The sequence below is a fragment of the Micromys minutus genome (assembly GCF_963924665.1).
Source record: "Micromys minutus genome assembly, chromosome: 2".
NCBI classification, from domain to species: domain Eukaryota; kingdom Metazoa; phylum Chordata; class Mammalia; order Rodentia; family Muridae; genus Micromys; species Micromys minutus.
Genome location: NC_137971.1, coordinates 55,510,351 through 55,531,280, shown reverse-complemented (window position 1 = coordinate 55,531,280; position 20,930 = coordinate 55,510,351). Strand labels below are relative to the sequence as shown.

Here is a 20,930-nt window from a genome sequence, read left to right as displayed (position 1 = left end):
GCCAGTGGTGAATTCTTGGTCAGTTTCATGTGTGCAGAGCTGTCCTGGTCTTTAGGAATTTCTATTCTAAGTGTGTAACAAATGCCCTCCAAGGGTGGGTCCCATTCCAACAGTCTTACAGATGGTAAGAAGGATGGTGTGATGGTGTCCCCAAGAGCAGATTGTGGAGCTGCAGGTCTCAACCAAGTTGTTTAACCTCTCTAAGCTAAGGTCACCCCCTGAAGTCACAGCACAATATCATGCATGCCCTCCCTTATGTTGAGGTAGCCATTAGATAGGCCAACACTGGACATGTTGCATGTATGGATCCCAAGACAAGCAGTTCATAAATAGCTGGTCCATGTTGGCCAGAACATATGGCTAAGATTTTTACTATTAACCTACAGATTAATAATCTGAGATGTTGGGGTTTCAGAGTACCCTCCCTATAGAGTTTCCAGGAAGGGTGGATCCTTTGCTTTCCACCTTCTATAAAAGCCCCCACCATTTTCTTTGCCACCTTTGTGCATGGTGAATCTGTCAACCCGAGGCTGCGTTGCAGACTAGCTCGCTGTCCTGCTCTGCCTCCAGGAGCAAAGGCCCCAGTGCTGGTCTCGGTCTTAGTCATTCTGCATCTGGCATCCCTGAGGCCACCCTCTGCCACAGTCTTTTCCAGAGAGTGTGTGGACTATCCCAATGTCTTTTGAGGTGAGGTGTCCCCTCCTCAGTGGCCCTCCCGTTCCTCTGCTCTTGATGCTGTCTGACTGCAGGAAGCTCGCAGACGACAACTCCGCCCTGTGGCGTCCAGTCTTCTCCAGTGGGTATCTATTTTCAGCCCTGTAGCAAGCAGCTGGGACGCTTGTCTCCCCGCCTTTGTTCTGCTCCTCCTGCTTCCCAGCTCTGTAATTATGGGAGATGTTTATTCATTCACTAAGGGCCTGCCTGTGATTCTTAATTTTGTGATGCCCCTCTCTATTACTGAGCACATAAATCCTATTCTGTATGGGAATCCAACATCATCAGCCCTACTGTGCTATCTGCCATCCTGGTCTGGGCCTCTGGGAAAAGACTCTGTGAATGGTAGGAGCTTACTGGATCCCACTCTTGTCCATGGTTGCCAAGACAACATCACCCACCAAAAAACCCATCACAGTTCTCCTGAGGTCACCCAAGGAGACCAGAGCCAGCAGCCAACCAGTAGATAGCACCTTCTAAGCTGGTGGCTTGCTGCCTACCTGGGGAAGATCCAGGAGCAGGAAAGAGGCTGATATAATCAGGGTTATGGTCCATCTTCTGCTGGAAGGATGACCTATGGCTTTGGCATCATTACTGGAGCTCTTAGGATTGGAACCTGGACTCTCTCTAATGGTCTGAACAGGCCAGGCATGGTAACTTATCCTTAGTCAGCCAATTAAAGAGAGAGCTAATAGTGAAAAGCAGAGAGAGGAGTCATTTGATTTGGCCATATTAGGAAGAGGGACAAAGAGGTGAAGTGACTCCTAAGTCTATTTTCATGGTCTGGACATGAGGCTCAGGCTTCAACAGAGGGCAGGAGGAGCAGAGCTGAGAGTCCTGGTCAGGGTGTGGTCCTGCCTGTCACTGACCCATCACTGTCTCAGCTCCAGTCTCTCCTGCAAGGTGGTTCTGACAGGTTCTCAGACCTGTGTGAGGGCTCTGGGAGACAAGCTCCCTCTGTCTGGCTCCAGGCTTCAGCCTTTCCCTCCCCCAGTGTGAGACCCCCGGGGCAATCCAATGCCTCGGGGTCCATTGTTTCCATGGTCTGATAGGTAAAAAGAAGGGCACATGTGTCTCTCTATAATATCTTATTTTTTAAGAGAAAGTTTACTCCTAGTGGCTAATTCTTCCTGGAGAGCGATTTGCACCTCCCATAAGCACACTGAGGCCCTTTGGCCTGCGGCTTCCTTCTTCGAAGAGAAAACTCAGAGAAGCAAGCGCCACAGGCACAAAAGATGTCCTGGCCAAGCTACTGATCAAGTAAAGAGTCCAATTGCATCTCGCCCAGCTCTGAAGAACCTGGCCTGAAAAGGACAGCGAGAAGCCTCCAGGGACATTATATAATGTCACACGGGACAGCACAGAGCTGTGGCACGGAGCCTGAAAGCTGTGAGGGAAGGAAAGGCAGACTTCAAGGTCTGTCCCTCTGCAGAAGCTGGAGTTGTCCCCTACTGCACATGGGACCATGTCAGCCATTAAAGCTCACACAGCATGTTAATCACCTTCTGGGTAATAATACCAATAGCATCAAGTTCAGGGGCATGAAACGTCATTTCCCTCCCCCACCCTCCTGGGACAAAAGTGTGGCCACATCAGGTAGCAGTGAGCAGGGAGAGTACAGTTCCTGGACTGTGCTGCTGACCCAGATAGAAAAATGGAGCGCTCCTTGGGTGTTGGTAAAAGTAGACTATAAAGGGATGTGGCCCATGTGGTAGAGGCCCCATCAGCCAGAACAGAGCGGCTGGAAGGAGGGCTGGCTACAGACAGGCAAGGTGTGCAGGCTTGGAGCTTGCACTCCATGGGGACCAGTGCTGTTGGTACAGAAGCACTGGATTCTGTCTCCAAGATGAGGTAGAATGGGATGAGGCCATCTACCCAAGATGGGCCCAAAGACCCCAAAATAGTTCATGAAGAGGAAGCCCAACTTCTGGGCTTCAGTGTTTATAGTCCAGGACCAGAGTTTTACCTTAAAGGAGATGGACCACACCCCTATAGGAGCATGTGTGTACTCCTCACTGTTTGTGGGCTGTTGGAAAAAATGCTTAGCTAGGGCTTCAGTGGCACATATCCACCATTCCATATCCCAGAAATCCAAGATGGAGGCTTGCAGGACTAGCTCCTCTTGAAACCCCTCCCCTTTGCTCATAGTGTTTTCTCCCCATGTGTGCTGTCCCCTCTGTGCTCCTATTCTGGCCTCCTCTTCATATAAGGACCCCAACCATATGTGACAAGGACTCAAGCTAGTGACCCATTCTAACCCAATCACACCTGCAAAGGGTCTTATTCCAAAGATAGAAGCCAGAGATAGAAAATAAGAGTTTGGAGGTGTTGATTCTGCAAGATAACATTGCTCCTTCTACATACCCTCCCTAGACCACCAGAAGCCTGCTCAGCTTCCTCTGAGGGTCTCTCCAGCCTCATCTTTAACTCTACCAGTGAATCACCACTTGAATGCCTCATGTGTCTCATTACCTGAGAGCCTGAGGCTCTGGCTATGCTCTGAGCATAGACGGGTACTCTACAACTTGTTACATCCAGTCCTCCATGGTCAACACCTGCTGGGGAAGTCTGAGAAGACATGGGATGGACACCTCATCAGGATTCCAGAGAAGTGGCAGAGGTCACATTAACCCAGCCATGCTCTAAAGCCCTAAGTGGAGGGTGAAATGCAGCTGGGGAGACAGGAAGGTCCCTTCTGCCTGCCCACATCTCCAATTACTCCAAGATGGCTGCAGCCTCCACCTCTGTTTCTTTCCATGCCAAGATACTCTTCCCTCCTCATCCTAACCCTGTGCAAGTGAGCAGGACTCCATGCCAGGGCTGTCCCACTCAGACCCCATCAAAATGGCCTGGCCTAGATCCAGCACCAATGCACCAGTGAACCCAGGACAACCTCTGAAGATGTCCCATGGGGCACACCCTCCTAGACTGTTTTCAGAGTGTCCCTGGGTAGCACACATCTTCATTGTAACAACTGCCTGTGGAATGCTTCTGTCTGTCTGCAGGCCTTCCTCCTTCACTCTCCTTGGAGGGTTGGTGAGGAATGTTTGTAGAGGAAGGGAGAGCTTCAGGTAACATCACATGGAAGACACTCTCTTCTGACTGTTGGAACTTGTTGGCTGCCTCTCTCATGGGCTTCCCAGAAGTCTCACATTCGGTGTTAAGAATGTCTTAGCCTCTTCTTCTAGCTGAATAGAGAAGCCAGATTCTATAAAACTCAAGTTATATGCTCTGCAACCTTGGGATCCCATTAGCTAGTTGGGAAGAGATGCCCATATCCCACTAGGAACGTGAACAAGCTCCTGACACAGCTTTGCAAACTCACCACTTTGCCCAGTTCTCTTTGCTTCCTAAAGCCAGAAGTGACTTTACGGAGCATGGCACTTGAATCTCAGTTACCCATTAAGATGCAGAGACCCACAGGGAATAAGTACCTTGGTTCAAGAACATAGATAATTCTTGTCACAGGACAAACCTGGTTACGTATCCTGTAAGACCTCCTCAGTAACTGTCTTGGTCTTGAACATCCAGACCATCTCTGGGGCCTTTCTAAGGGATATTTTAGTCCCTGTTTGAGCAAAGTGTTCCACACATCAGTAGGTGTATCAGGAGCACACACAAATGCCTGTCAACTTGCCTGGGTACCATAGGAAGTCTAACCAACAGTCTCTACATGTAATGGTTGGGAAATTTCTTGTCTTACCATACCATGATGATAAAAGTAAGTGCAACTCTATTGTGGAAGCCATGGCAGGGAGTCTGGAACCAGCATTTTAATAATAAAATCCATGGCAAGGGCTCACAGTACCACCTACTGTGGGTTCATGGGCATGTGGGCATGTGCCCTCCCTGACTTCAGTCTCTGTATACACTGCTCATCAGTCCTCCCAGTATTCCCTGTTCCTCCCCAGACTTCGAGGCTTTCCTGTTGCCAGTTGTATCTAATATTAACCAGACCATGAGTATAATCCTGGATTTGATTTGCTTCAAGGTTATATCGGCCATTGTGCCTTTTTAGTTCCCAAAATACAACTGGGTATTTGGATCCAGTAAGAAGTTGATTTGAATCCCAGATCCAGTTCCCAGCAATCTCAAGAGTATTTCACGTTCTGGGTGTCTCTGTGACTCAGACTCATTTAGCCCAGGCTAGCCTCAAACTCTTTGTATAGCTGTCTATAACCTTGAACTCTTGATCTTCTGTCTCCACCTCCCAAGTGCTGTAATTATGGCCAGCTGCCACTACACCTGCTTTATACTGTACTGGGCATGGAACCTAAGGCTTTGTGCATGCTAGATCAGCATTTTACCAACTGTGCTATACTCCCTGCCCTACTTTATGAGCTTTGATTGACAGACACAGTAAATGGCAAACTCTACTTTCCATTAGCCTTCACCTCTGGTCTCCCAGGGCCCCTGCATAGGAAAGAATTGGATTTGTTTATTGCAGTAAAACCCCCTCCATGGTTGAGCTCTTTCCTGGTGGTGTAGGAAACCTCATGACAAGAGCAGAGGTCCTGGGAAGGCTGTTTTCCCTCCTGCCTCTGTGGTTGGAGGCCAAGTCAGTCATGTCAGATAACCCTCCTGCTAGAAACAGTGATGAAGTGTGCATAAATACAATCCTGAGTGGTCCAAAGCAGATAGAAATAGAAGTTCTAGGCCCGGAGGGAAGGGAAGCCCCAGGAAAAGCCCTAACAGATAGTTAGATGATTCCATTTGCACATTGGGGTCAGAGTTGTCTAGATGGATAGAAGTAGAAGGGGGACATTTTTATAAAAAGGAACTCCTGCAAAATCTTTATCCATATCTTCCTCAAATCTCTGACAGGCTCCTGTGCTACCATATATGTGCAGGGGAAGAACTGAAGGGTTCAGTGGAAAACAGTAACCTAAGCTTGGAGGGAGAGTCCAGGGGAGATGTCAAGGGTTTCCACTGTAGAGGCAATGGTGGAGAGGTGAGGCCTGCCTTGGAGCTTAGCAAGCACCTCGGGCTGTCTACAGGATTCCTGGAAGGGGGAGTAGAGTCAGAACTTATCCCAAGAGCAAAGCAGTAGTAATCTCTCCAAAAGAACCTGTAACTGGCTTCATGTTCATGTTCTGCCAGTGATTTTATTTAATGTGAGAAAACTCAACATTCTTCAGATAACAGATACAGTTTGTGCAGCATCTGAATTGGAAGTCAGCAGATACACAAAGAAGGTGAGCATTTTGCCATGTGTGAGCATTAATTTTGATCATCATTGTGAACAGAATCATCTAGGAGACACCCTCATGTGTGTCAGGGAAGGTTTTTTTCAGAGAGGTTTAACTGAGGAATGGAAATCCACCCTCAGTGTGGCTGCAGTCCAGAAGTCAATGAAATGGAGAAAGTGAGCTGAGCACCAGTGTTCATCTCTCTCTGCTTCCTGATTGTAGACAGGATGTGAGTGACTGCTTCATATTCCTGCTGCCTTGCCTTCCCTGCCACAACAGACTGCACCTTAACCTAGGGAGCCCAGATAAACCTCCCCACTTCATATTGCTTCTTTTAGGCCCTTACACCTGTTGTCAAGCTCTTGCTATGCTGGGCAGTGGGTTTACCAGAACAAAAATGGCTGCTACTCTGCCCTCTGCCCCAGACCTCCCGAAATGTGCAAGAAGGAGTATTCATGGTGTGAGGAATTGTAGAAACAGTTGAAGTAAAGCCCAGGGTGAAGCAGGGGAGAACTTTCATTTATTTACTTGTTTATTGGATGAGCATTTGAAGGCATCTTTAAAGGAAGCTGGGCTCTGTACTATAGTGATGTAGTGAATAAGACAGATCTTTTGCTCAGGAAGAAACGTAGTATGAATTCTTAAGTAATAGGACCTCGGTTTCTGATCTATGCAATGAAGAAAAATAATGAATGGCTAGAAAATTATGTAAGACTGTTTCTGGAGTATTTCATCTGTGTTACTTCCATGATGCCAGGGGCAAGTTAACTTTATAAAAATAAAATTGTGGGTTATTTAGTTGACAGTTCAAGAGGAAAACCAAACAACATAGAAGTGGAGGGAGAGAGAATCTCTCCTGTGTCTCATTTTAGAAGACCACAAATCATGAGTCTCCTCATTCGTAGACTCACCTAACCCTAACCTTCTCCTGTATTCCTACTTACAGATACTGTCACATGAAGCACTAGGGGCTTCAGCACATCAACTGGGAGATGTTAGCCTTCGGTGCAGGGCCTGGTTGCTCTGGTTATGCTTAATGGTCTCAGCTGCTATGTATGGAGCCACGGTGGTCTTTACAACCACTGTGGCCCCTCAGCATGGCTCTGGCTCCTACAGTCCACCTTTATTCTCCAGGATGTGGTGAGGTGCTATGCGGAGGAAGCAGTGGCTGTGTGGGTCAGGGTAGCTCTAAAGGTGAAGTCCTCTCTAGAGCTCCTAGAGAATCCAGCCAGAACAATGATGGATGGGAAGAGCTGATTCTCCATAATAGCTGAGAGCTGGGTCTGTGTGTCCACTATGGAGAAGCAGCCAAACCATGTGAGGGTCAGCTCTCTACCATGTGTGTAGCCTAGACAGGATGTGGGTCTTGTTATATGTTGGCCATGCAGAGGAATACCTGCCTGAGTCTCTGGAGTCCCTAGGTTAGCTCATAAGGCTTTCTGCCAAGGAGAGTGGTGGTAGGCAGCCTGTGCCACATGCTTGTGATAGGAAGATGCTGAGCTACATACTTTGGGTGGGCTTAGTGTGTATTCCCCATCTCCAGAAAGGCTGAAGACTGAGTCCAGCCTCTTTGGGTCTTAAAGCCCTTCCTACACTCTCTGTCCCTCAGGATGCTTAGGGACCTTATGAGGCAGGCTAAGACTTGCTTCTCTTTAGATGAGGAAGCTGTATCTAGGAACCCCACTTTGAGCCACTCACTGGATGCCCATCTTCTAGTTCCAGGCTTAAATTTCATGAATTCCTAGGAGCTAGACCAAAGGACCCATCAGGGTGGAGGCTGGGGAAGGAGGCGGGGAGGGGGTGCTGGGTGGACTTGGCTCCCAGGCCGAGGGAGGACCGTACTCTGCTAATCAGCACTGCAGGTAATTGGCTTACTCCCTGCAGACGGCTATCTTTGTCTCTCTGAAGCCTACAGGGGACCTTCGGGCGTCCTTCCATCTTGGGGGAAGGGTTTCTGTAGGAAGGCAGGACTCTAGGGCTCTCTTGGGGGAGCCGAACAGGTGGGGTCTTCAGGTCCAGGTAGAAGCCAAAAACCTGATCCATGTCCTTCTGTCCACCAGAAGCTTCCAGGGCTCAGAGACAGGCAAGCCTATGTTGGATAAGACTAGGTCTGATACAAGGGTGCTGGCTGAGTCTAAGGGGAAGTAGAGGTGATGTTTGAGTCCAGAATGGGATCAGGACATGGGGTTTACCTGCCTTGGGGGGCTGAGTGTAGAGCAGCCAGTTCTGAGCAGGCAGGAGCAAGGTGGGCCTGACTGGTAGGGCAGCATCTAACACCTAGGATCTTTCTAGAATGTATTCCAGTCTCTTACCTCTCTCAGGCCTCCAGAGCCCCTGCACTGGCTGTGGTCATGGACACATAACTCAGTGCAGTGCCAAGGTTACTGGCAAGAGGCTCTTACCCAGTGCCTACTAGGCCTCCCAGCATCTGTCCAGTTTGGCCAGGCCCAGGACAGTTCTGAAGCCTGATCCTCAGCAGTGCCTGGCTGCTACACACCTTCCAAAAGTTGAGCCCCTCAGTGGCTCCTGCCAGGAATGGTGCAGACGTCGCAGACACAGACACCCACATCTTTGTGCGAAGCTAACCCAGTGCTACTGCTGAGACGCCTTTTAATATCTGGCCTTATTTATATGGGTAATGACTCATACACCAATTACCGTGAGATGGAGATACTTTGCCTACTAATATTTAAATTGCAGTTATCTGAATCTACTAGGGAAGGAAATGAGGTCTGCTGGTTTGAGTTTGGTGGGAATGGGCTCAAAGAATAGGGCTCTGGTCTCTACCTGCCCAGTTGCATCTGCTTCTGCCTCCCTTCTCCAGTCAGACCCTATTGGCCAAGGGCCTTACACCTTGTGCATTTCCTTTCTGACATTTGTTGGAGATGGGGTCTGGTGGCCAATGAAATTCTTCAGAGCTTCTCTTTCTCCTGTCAGCTCCCCATGGACCTCTGTTAGACCAGGGGACAGAACAGCCTCTGTCAATGTTGAAAGCAGTTCAGGTACTCCCCTGCCTCTGCAGTGCTGTCTGACTCTACCTTGTCTTCCTCCTCTGACATAAGGGCCAGTGGAGTAGAACCTCAGGAGGTTTAGGTGGGAAAATAAGGCTATGCCACAAAGCCTGGGAAGTTTGACTAGCTGCTTCTAGAATCTCCCATTTTCTTCTCTTCCACGGTGGTGGTACCACCTTGGGTGGGGGTGTGGATGGGGGCTTTGTGCTTTGAGGTCTATAGCCACAGTTGAAGGAAAGCCCCATACACATACCCAGCATGCTTCCAGTACCCAGCCTCAGTGTATCCTCAGAACTACTCACCCTCAGTGTATCCTCAGAACATAGCTGTACTGGCTGAGGCAGGTCTCTTCTCTAAGAGAGACTCCTGGGGGGGGGGGGTTCTGATGTGAACTGTCACATGTACAGTGACTGAGGGAGAACATTCCTGGCCTAGGTGAGTGCCTAGTTAAACTGTCCCTTGCCATTTACATATGCGGTCCTGCTTCTCTTTCTGCTGCTGCCTCACAGGGCACTCCCCTGTATCAGAATGCTCTTCACTATTCCAGTCTGATGGGTGAGTCCAAGTGACATTAGAAGCTAAGGGCAGGCTCTACCTTTTGCCCAGCCAAATAAGACTTCAGGGAATCCTGAAGACACCAAAAGGATTCTGGGAACGGAGTTCTGGTGCTCCTGTTCAAATGACAGTCCTGTCAGAGCCCTCTTGCACAAGCCTTCCCAGGTCCCCAAACAACTGCTTGGTGTGGCAGTGTGGCATGCCTCAGCATAAGCCTTTGATAGGGGTGGGGCAGCCCTGGGTAGGGCTGGCTATTGGCTCGTCATTTAAATAGGACTGGAGCTAGACCAGCCTGCTGTGCCTGGAACCCAGTGAGTGGGGGTGGGGGGGGGGGACTGGATTCTTTACTCATCCATTTAGTATCCAGCATGTTAGGAATTTCCAGCTCCCAGTTTTCAGGGAAAAGAGGAAACACTGGCATCTTCAGGCAACAGGAAAAGCCCAAAGGGTTGACTGCTACACTAGGAATCCTGACTGATAGTGTCTCCAATGACAGGATCAGCCAGGGAGGTGTCTCAGAGGAGGTAACACCCCAGAAGATAACAGAGGCATTTGGACATTCGGAGGAGGGTCTGTCTTTCGGTGTTGGGGAGGGGATTGTCCACCACCTTTCTACCTGATGACATGTAGTTTGGTTTAGTTGGGGTCTTCTTGCTGTTGTTGTGAGGCAGGGCATCCTGTGGCTCAGTCTGGCCTCAAACTTGCTGTGTCGTTGAGGATCTTAAAATTAATGATCCACCTGCCTTCATCTCCTGAGTGCTGGGATTGTAGGTGTAAATTATACCAACCGTGCCTGGTTTATGCTGTGCTGGGGACTGGACCTAGGGCTTTGTGCATGCTAAGCAAACACTTTGAGAACTGAGCCGTATCCCCGGATTCCGTTGCACATGTTCTAATGACACATATTACTCAGCCAGTGCTGACAGTACTGTTGCAAATAGAAACACTTGAACTCTTGCCACCTCTCATGAGGCAGCTCCAGGGACATCCTTTTATACAGAAACAGAAGTACAAAGAGGAGGTGTGGCTTTTCTGGGGTCATAGAGCCTCACTCCCCACGGGGTAGTTCTTCTCCAGAGTGCTGTGTGTGGGAACACTTTGTTTTGCCCTGAGCACATGAACTCAGGTAACCCCACAGCCAGTCCTGGGAATTGCCAAGCTCCCCTAGTTCTGCTGGTGGGGAAACTGAGGGAAAGAGACTGCCTGAGCAGCTAACCAATGGCTGCAGACAACAGTGCCTCAGCCCACACTGTCCAGCTCCCACATGCACACCCCCACACACTGAAACCACAGCAAGGGGAGACACGCTTGTCATCAGCAGTAAGCACTTCCGAGTCTCACCACGTGCTGGTAGCACCTGCCACGTCCTCCCTGCCAGGACTTGAGAGCCTCAAAATGTTCTGATGCACAGAAAGCCTTTTTTTGTACAAGAAGTAAAATTATTTTCAGCCTGTTGTCAGGCAGCTGTCAAAAGACATGGAAATGAAGGGCTTAGTGAGTCTCTGAGAGGAAGTCCCACGGCCAGGGTGGGTGTAGGGACACAGGCTGTTGGCCATGCAGGTTGTAGAATGGAGAGAAAATGGTGGCATGGGTCTCATTTCCGGGTCACTCTCTCTCTGGAAATTGATTCCAGGGGATGTGACCTGATTTTTTCCCAAACATGAGTGGCTATTGAGTGGTCCCTGATGCTGATGGTTCTCACTTCACGCTGGAGTTCAGGTAGCCAGCTCCATGGTTAGGTGTCTAGACTTGTGTTCTCTGCCATCTGAACATCCTGCACTGCCCCTGTCCTGTCTCCAGAATAAAATCAGGTTGGTTGGGGGAAAGCTTGTGGATGTGGGAGTGAGCACCCAGGAGTCTGAGGCAGGAGGATTCCAGGCCAGGCTTAGCTTTGTAGTGAGACCCTCCCTCTAAGCGCAAAAGAAAAAGGAAATGAGGAAGTTGGTGTTGTTGGCTTTTGGACTGTGATGTCTTCACATCCATAATATTGCGGCAGGGTGCCCTGACACCTCCAGGACCCAGGTACCTTACACAACCTCTGCAAACCTCTAGAGAGTTCTGTGGGTGCTCTCAGGGAACTCAGGATGAGAACGCTCCCAGAGCATTCCAGAAATCTCAGACCCTCTCATGAGAAAGCACTGTGAATAAAGGGTCTCTAGCAGTCTTGAAGAGAAACAGCTTTTGGATTATATCTCTTTCTTAATTTTAATTTTTAATTCCCGCTCTATAATTTTTGGTGTCCTTAAAGATGCTACCAGTATTTCCCAGGGATCTGCAGGCTTGCTGCCAGCCTCAGTCAACAGCATCCCAACTTTCCAGAGAAGCTGAGTTGGCAGTAGGGATCTGGGTCTCCATGGTCACCAGGGTGGAAGACCCCAAGGGATGGTGTAGATAGTTCTGAGCTAGGAGAGGAGTTGAGCTCACTGTCGACTGACCTGTGAGCACAGAACCACAGCCGCGTAAGTCAAACCACAGCTGCTTGCATGGGGCTGTCGTTCACACACAACTGATGCTTTGCCAGCCATGCATGCTGAGAGGCCACAGGCTGCAGTAACATTAGAAGATGAGGGATAAAATAAACACCCCTGTGTTTGTTTGCTGTCTGAAGCCAGGAAGAGAGATTCATTGATGGGGGTTGGGGTGCAGAGCTAACATCTCCTTGGGATTGGGTGCCATGACCTGCCCTTGGCAACAAGAATCACTGCAGGCAGATGATGGCACAATGCATAAAACAGACTCCTTTGTTGCTGGGCATGTTAATGAATAGCATGATCTCGGGGTTGCATCAGAAGTGGCCCATTCCCCCAGCAGGAATTCTTAGGGTGGAGCGTGAGGCACCCACACCTCTCCATAGTGAAGCCTATCCCTGGTGTACAGGATTCCGACCACCCAGATCACTACAGGCGCTCACAGTCTCTAACCCACCTGCCCGCAGTCCTGCTTGCCACAGCCACTCCACAGGGTCACCCCAGCTCTAGGCTGAGCCGCCCTCAGCCTTGTCAAAGAAGCTTCATTTAGCAGTGGACAGCGGCAAATGCAAACTCATAACTGAGTTTTTAATTCTGAGAATTAAGTGACTGTAATTAACAATCCAGCCCTGTGTGGGGCCTCAGTAGCCAACTTCTCTGCACTCTCCACCTCTGAGACTCAGGGAACAGCGCAGAAGGAAGAGGGAAAGAATGTAACATTGGAGGGTATGTGGAGCCTCGTGAAACTCCATCTTGGGGACATGGCACAGCTGTTGCTCCTGTGAACTCACAGCATTGAGGTTACCTGTATGAGACCTCTATAAGACCAAGCCAGCCAGACTTCCAGTATGAATGGGAAGGAGCTCATGAACGCCTCCTCCCCTCCCAGCTGTAGGTCTATTGGCAGTGGATGGCTGCTGGGGGTAGGTAGCCCATGTTCTGGTAGATGGCTTCATACCCCTGCATACACAGGCAGCTCTAATTGGACTTAGTGAGCTTTAACAAGGGAAAGCAGGACCTGAACTTGGATGCCTAAGGGAAGGTGGAGGGGCCACTGGGATGAATAGGACTAAAATACATTCTACACATGTTTTTTATAAAAAAAAAAAAAAAAAAGACTAACGGTGTCTGAAGAGAGCATCCTCACTCAGTGTGGGATTATACTGTGGGGTCCTCGGCCACATCATCTTCTATCCATGGCCTGGCTGGTTTCCCTTACCTGGACATGCCACCTGTGTCCTGTACCTGTTGCCCTCCTAGCCAGCGCAGCTCACTCTCCATAGCCCGATGCGACACTGGATTTGGGGTGGGTCTAGTTGGCACTGAGGGAACTGGGTGGAAGTACAGTTCTGCTTGGGGCTATTCTCGGCTCTTCTCATTGGGTAGCTCAGGGTTCTGCACACTTCCACAACAGTTTCTTCTCATGAGCAAGTGCATCCAAAGGAACAGCTACCTCATATATGATGGCTGATGATGGCAGCTTGGGGCTTTGATGATGTCACCTGGGCCACGTGACACTGCTGCCTTGATGGAGTTTGGAGTTCTGCTTCAGGGAAGATGAGACAGGGACCTGCTTGATCCTCACTCTTGACAAATCTGAGGTCGGAGACCCAGTGTAGAAGAGAAGGTTCTGTCATGCTCTGTCATCTCCTACATTCAGAAAAGGTGTGGGGTGTTGCACCACCCTCCTGGGAAGAAGCCTCCTCCCACAACCTCCAACAAAGGTCAGTGTCAGATGTAGGGTTTTCTGGTGGGAAGGGTGGCTGTGGCACAAAGCCTGGCCTGTAGCTTTACCACCCAGTTGTGGGCAAACATTCTCTGCACCACACAGTGGCCAAGGAAATGCCAGCGCAGTGGGTGGCGGGGAAACTAGGCTTGGGTGCAGCTTTGTGCTTTCTGGAAGATATTGATCCCCAGCAGACAGAGCAAGCACTGAACATCACTGGTGTCTCAGAGAGTCCCCAGAGCTCTGGCAAGTCCCCCGAGCCCATGTGGTCATGGGCATGACTGGTGGAGTCCCTGGCCTCTGAAGTGGGGCTTCCTGTATTCGTGGACACTGGTGTCACCATCCTAATAAGGCCTCCAGCCAAGTGCTTCGTGATGATCTAGAAACCTCCATGTTGAAGCCTACCCAAGAAAGGTATCTATCTCTAGTTTATCCCTAAAAGATGGATCCTCGGGGGTGATGCCATAGGCAGAGGTCCTCCTGAAAGATGCTCAGCCTTGCTTAGAACGCGCAAAGAACCACAGAGGCCACATGCCTAATGTGGCAGTAAGCGTTAGACAGCTGCTCCGTCTCTAAGCCAGCCGTTTTGATGCCACCGGCTGTGACACTACAGTGGAGGATGTCACACGGGCGGTTTTGACATTGCTGACGAACCGTGTGGGCCCAATGGAGATGATGTTTAAATGCTCAGCCGACACGAAGTTCACACACAGACACACACAGTGAATCAGGCAGTCTTTTTCTTCCCAGACAACGCCTGGCACAGCATCGACCATTCTGAGCGTGCTTGGGATCCCAAGTGTGCTGAGGAAGGAAGGTGCCACTGCTTGGGCACGCCAGCCTCCTCTTCCTTACACCGCCATTTTTGTTGACATAAACTGTGTCGACCATATGGAATTGAATTCAGTGTTCCAGTTGCTTTTTCCTGTCTCTTCCTTTTCCTTTTCTCTCTACACCCCCACCCCCAGAGTTCAGGAAGCTGTTCTCTTGGCAACCGCAGAAGCGTACTCTTAATGACTGGTAGATGCCCAGTGCAGATCCTGACCCTCACACTGCCTCCTCCTTTGGAAGTACCTTCATTCTGGTGTGGGAATCATTCCCTGACCCACTCCTACAAGGCACAGCAATGAGTGCCCCCCACCCACACCCGCACTGTCTTTGTTTGCTATTCAGATAGAACTTTCTCAAGGTGATGTTTGGGGAGAGCTTCCCTTGCTTCACTTCTGTTGGGGTGTGAATGCCAGAGACACGTGGGGAAACAGCTCTAAAGGGCCCCATCTGCCCTGTATTGGGGTGCTTTACCTCTCTGTCTACTTTGCCAGTTATTATTTCCCATCCCCTCCCCCCCCAAAGCAAATGTAAGCAGCAGGGGGCGGAGTCCTGCTTTCCCAGGGTCATTATCAGGATGGGGAGGGCCGGAGAAGTAATGCCACTTGTGTCTGATTCTTTCAAAGGGAAATAGGTCACCGTCAGAATTCCTGAATCCTGGCATGCCTACCGGGGTGTCAGGGACCTTCTTGTGACTTGTCTGAAGCGTGGATATTTCTCCCTTGACTTCCTTACCACATCTGCTAGCTGACAAATAGGCTTGGCTTCTTCTTTTAAAAAAAATGTAAAAAAAAAAAAATAGAAAAAGCACAGTACTTTATATTTAGCCACAGGCGCACGGAGCGCCCAGCAGCAGCCGGGTTTCCTTGGATAACTGGGGCTCCAGCTCACAAATGCCTCCCGGTGTCTCCTGGCCGCCAGCTCGCGCGCAATCGCCTGCTCCATGTTAACCCTGAGTGGTGCTGCCTCCCGGTGCCCTGCTTGCTCTCTCAGCAGAGTGGCACTGCTCACATGAGGATCACCGCCAGAGGTAGCCGGCTCTGAGAGCAGCCTCAGTCTGCGCACAGTTGCTTCCCAGCTGACAGACAGAATATGGGGTGGGCTTTGTCACCAGCACGCTGGGTCTGGCATGCCCAGCGATGCTCGGGGCTGCAGAGCGCCCAGACGCCTGCCACTGCTCGCCGGGTCCCAACCGCGCCAGCTCCGAGGGGCCGGGCTGCGCGCCTAGCCTTCCTGCCCGCCGAGAGGGTTATATAATGAGCGGACCGCTGCCAAAGTCACAGGGAAAATGAAGTCTTTGTTAAATGCCTTCACCAAGAAGGAAGGTAAGGAGAAAGCTGTAGGAAGCGTGGGGTGCCTAGTGAGCAGCTGTGGGCTGCTTCTTGAGGGAGAGGGGACTCGGGTGCTTCTTCAAATTGCTGGTTGCGGTTCACCGCTCAAGGAATAATTGCCCCAGCTTTGTGATATGGTTTGGCTCTAGTCAGGTCTGGAAGATTAACACAGATGAAGGTGCCTTTGTATTTTCGTGTGTTCCTGAGCTACCAGCCTCTGGCAGAACTGCATTCCAGAGCATCTCATCCAGAGAGCCTATGCCAGGGGACACAGTGGGAAACTAGGTCTTGGGGAAAATAAAAGAAGTTTTGGTTTCAGTCTTCCAGTCACCTGGAGGCTGTGAGCACCTGCTAAGGAGGGTCAGGACACATGGCTGGATGCACCCACGGCATTCTCTTTCTGGTGCCACTTGTCAGTTCTGCCCGGGTGTCCCTGGGCTTCGAAACCATAGGGTTCATGAAGAATCCTTCTTTACCATACCTTTTATGATTTTTATTGTGGGGAAGGAAAAAATACTGTATAAATAAATGCATGTAAGACGGCTAAGAAAATATCCACCCACCTAAGAGCTTGCAGATTGCCTGAAAGAAGGAAACCGTTGGGTGGCATATTAATCATTTTCAGACAGGAAAGGAGTTATTTTTAACACTTTTCATGAAAAAAAAAACATCATTTGCGTGTATGGTCCCAGTCAGAGAGTTTTCTCAGATCGCAAGCTTGCTATCTTCTTGATGAAACCAGGTTTCCAACGAGGTGACTTTAAGGAAATTAGGGAGCTCACTTTCTTCCCAAGCTCATAGTGAACTAAACACCAGAGATACTTCAGCAGCCTTGAAACTAATTTGATATGAGATTTGATCGTTAAGCAAGATGATTTTCATTAAAACGTTCACTCTAATGTTACCTGTGTGGGTCCATTTGACTCACTTGCCTGGTCTTTGGGGTGAAATGTGTATAAAATGTCCTGGCTGTTTTGTTCTATGACCCTGCCTGTGTGGCTTCGCCTGCATGAGGACATCCTGCCGTCTCCTTCCTTCTGTAGACCCAGGCTCTTCAAAATGGGTATAGAATAAATTCTTTTTTTTTTTTTTCTGATGAGGCTTACCAAAATTTGCCAGGTGGAATTTTGATTTTTATAACCCAGGGACATGAATTGCAGCCATGGGTTAGAGTGTTAAGCAATGCTATTTCCATATTCTGTTTCTATGGACGTTTCTTTCCTACGGAGTCTGTCTTCTCAATGGCAGGGCATCAAGAGCCCCCACATCCATTCACTTTGCCCTTAAGGGTATTAATACCTTACTGGTTACACAGTCAGAGATGCCATCAACTGTACTCATAGGGATGGGTGACTCCACAGACACACAGTTGCAGGGTGCCAGCATGTCCGGGTTTTGGGGCTGTTCGGTACCCTCCACATGCTTCACTTAGAAGATACTCCCAGAAGCCCCAAGGTATAGGCACTGTTTATCCTCTCCATGTCTGCTGGCCTTTTGACATTCACACCGAGAATTCTCCAGCCCCTGATCTCAATGACTGGCAGATAAGACTACGATTGTGGGGTTTAGAAGGCCTTTTAAATCCCTCACCTCCATAAGTCCCAAGCCACAGACTTCCTGGCTGGCTACAATTATAGGCTCCATGGTGAATACTCTTAGACTTCTCAAGGCCCTGCTCTGGCAGCATCAGCAACCAGGCTTTCTTTGTGCCCAGTCGAACACACCTGGTGACCTGACCTGGCTATGGTTCTTTTGGAGGTGGGCTGCTGGGGCTGTAGGCCTAGCTCCTTAAGAGCACAGGCTTTGGTTTCAGAGAAGACACTACCAGCCTTTGGTGTTCCTGGTCTGTCCCTGACCAGCCCCCGTGAGTCACATGCTGGAGAAACTGGGAGTAAGATCGCATATAGCCAGGAGGTTTGCTGACCATCTTTCCCATCAAAAGCTTGCAGAGAAAGCAGGGCATATGATACATGCTGCTGCCCACTGGAGAGATGAGGACTCCCTCCATATATCAACGAGCCCCCAAGCCTAGTAGTCTTTCCCCCTGCTATATGGCTTCCCAGCTTGGCATCTAGCTCTGATTCCTAGGAAAGAAGAGAACTGTCTTGGGTCACAGCTGATCTGAAAGAGGACTGCCAGAACCACCTCTGCCATCTCTATCCCTGTGAACTATGCTGGGGCTTTGTCCCTAGAATGTCTGCCAAGGCCACTCTGTCCCCATGAGCAAGCAGTACTGATGCTAGCCAGCTCTGTCCTCATCAGGACCACTTCTATCCTTGTGAGGTTTGCTAGGGCTACTTTTTGAGTTATGCCTGGGCTATCTCTGTCCCCGTGAATTATTCCAGAGACACCTCTGTTCCTGTGAACTGTGCCTCGGCCACCTTTGTCCCCATGAGTTCCTCCAGGGCCATCTTTGTCCCTGTGAGCTGTGCTGGGCCACTTCTGACCCCATAAGATCTGCTAGAGCCATTCTGTTCCCATAAACTGTTCTTAAATACCTATTTCTAGTATCGCCCATGTCCTCATCCTCCGGCTGTCCAGATGAGCAGAGAACCATGGACTCTGGAGCAGGAATCTTAGCTCTCTCTGGGTGCTCACATCTGACCCCTGAACTTGGACAGCTATTTTTATAAGCTGCCCTAAACTGTAGTTCTCTGCTTCTTTGATATCAGGGACCCTTCCCAGGTCAGTTCCCCTGGAAGCCCTCTTTTGTTCTAGTTTCAAAGGTTCTTGTTTATAGAACAGAGCCCGAGGATTTAGGGGCAGAAATCTTGTAGCAAGGCTTTACTGGGTGTCAATAAAGAGACTAGTGGGTGTGTAGTATTTCTGGCCATCAAGGTGAGGGTATCTACTGTGACTGCAGTGTGAATGCCATAACAGAAAGTACCCAGGTATGCCTAATCTGAGTCCCTGGATATAGTGGGCTCAAGAATGTGAGGACCCAGCTCTGTCTAGACCTTTCCATGAGACACCCGGTGAAGTGGGGCCACCTGCTGCTGCCACATGGTGCTGGGCTCCACTTGCGGAGAGGAAAAAGGGAAGATTCTGGAGTGTTGTGGTCTCTTCTACCTAAGAGATTGGGGGCAGAGGTGGCTGGCTTTCCCTGTGACCAAGGCTATAGGCCTGAGTGTATAAAGATTAAATACCCATTTCCCATATTAGATGCTGACTATCCAAGATTAAAATGATCCGGGGCTGGTTTCCTGAGGTCTATCTGTGGCTTACAGATGTTTTCTTTATATCCTCATGTCTGGATCCTGATTAATGCTGTCACATAATATCATCCTAGCAACTCATTTTAACAAAGTCACCCCTATAAAGAACCTCTCCCCACATGTGGTCACATCCTGAAGTCCCAGGTTATACATCCTACTGTAAGAACTTTGGGTACATAGCTCTGCCCACAGAGGTCAAGCTCAGAATTTTAGGGATGCTCTTGAGCTATGCAGTGTCCTAATGCTTGGTGACATGGGGAAGCCCATCCTTACATATGTTATGGCTGTGTCTTCCTGCTGAAGGCATGGGCTGGCCCAATAGAAGGTCAGACCTTGAGTCCCTTCCATTGAGGTCCTGGCTTAAGCTTCCATGTGCTGGAGACATTATTTGTCTCAGTGTTTCTCTGTGTTCATGTTGGGGGTGAGTCAGGCCTTGTGGAGCTTAGCACCACTCAGATCCCACACCAAGCCCTCAGGGCCATCCCTGGCTTGCACGGGGCATGGATGCTGGGGCATGGATGCATGCAGCCCTAGCCTTCCTGTGTCCCTGTCTCCTGACCTTACTCATCTCTCTCTCTCTTTCTCTCCCTAACCCAGTGCCCTTCCGAGAGGCCCCAGCTTATTCCAACCGCAGGCGGCGGCCCCCCAACACATTGGCTGCCCCCAGAGTTCTTCTGCGTTCCAATAGTGACAACAACCTCAATGCTGGTGCACCTGAATGGGCTGTCTGCTCCGCAGCCACCTCCCACCGAAGCCTCTCACCCCAGCTGCTGCAGCAGACACCCAGCAAACCTGATGGAGCCACAAAGAGCCTCGGAAGCTACACTCCTGGGCCCCGCAGCCGCTCCCCTTCCCTCAACAGGCTGGGTGGCACTGGTGAGGATGGCAAGAGGCCACAGCCACATTGGCATGTGGGGTAAGAAGAAACTGGGGAGTGGGCAAGGGCTTCCATGCAAGACGATTAACCACGCATGCTTCTCAATTCAGGCTGCCCCAGAAAACACTAATGCTGAATTCTGTCTTCTGAACCTGGGGCCTCTCTGCTTAGTTTAGTACTCTTAATTCAGGGGTGAGGAAAGCTGAGCTGTGCAGGGGCATTATGTCCTTTCCAGTGCCTTGACTCCTTGGTCCTCCAAGAGAAGAAGGCTTTAGGGAGTCAGAGAGGAGAGTACAGTCTGTGCCGAGTGCTCTCCCAGCAGTCCCCTCTGTCATATACAGTGTCCAAACCTGTGACCACGTGCTTGCAGCGATGAGAAATCTCAACCTGGAGGGGAAAAATCTGAAGCTCAGAGGCATGTTACAGCACAAGGGACCAGCACAAGGGACAAATGTGAACTTTATCTGCCCAGCATGGCAGGGGCTCAAAGCCCTTCCATCTACCTATGAAGCAGCCCCAAGTGACAGGCTAGAATTGGGCAGGTTGAGGGGAACCACTCCAGGCATCATAGTCTGGACCTTCCCTAGGGAAGGGGCTTCTGACCTGCATAGCCAGGAGGGGCCTGCGTTTCCCTGTCTGACATATTTCTGCCTTCCTGAGTTTCTTAGCCAAGAGAAGAGAGACTCTTAGGGATCAGCTGATTATGGAGGCCTTGAGGCTATATTTGGCGGTCATCAGAGAGATTTAAGGCAGCAAGGAATGGTCTTCCTGTCTTCCCGTAATCCTTGTCAGGGGGTGGTGGGGGATGGTGGGATGTGGACCTGCTATAGCAATGCTTCTCTGGGGGTTACTTCCACTCTCCTTTTCCTAGTGTCTTCTGTCTTACCTTCCTCAGCCTCCTTTTCGATTTTTCTTCTGCCCTACCCTGCCTAACACAGGCTGGCCCAGAAAGGGTAGGAAGCAGTGAGTTCTGCAGTCTCTGCCCTGTGCCTACATAGCGCAGGTGTGAGTCTCTG

General features: G+C 50.0%; 1 protein-coding gene across 2 annotated transcripts in view; it reads left to right on the top strand.

The window, feature by feature from the left end:
• SHANK2 (SH3 and multiple ankyrin repeat domains 2) overlaps positions 1-20,930 on the top strand; it is a gene marked incomplete at both ends in the record, with an annotated part of 372,055 nt that overhangs the window by 122,763 nt on the left and 228,362 nt on the right. For both annotated transcript variants that reach the window (XM_080911817.1, XM_080911816.1), the window contains one exon: positions 19,635-19,953. In XM_080911817.1, the coding sequence (XP_080767943.1) occupies positions 19,635-19,953 (319 nt within the window). The remainder of the gene's footprint in view (positions 1-19,634; positions 19,954-20,930) is intronic.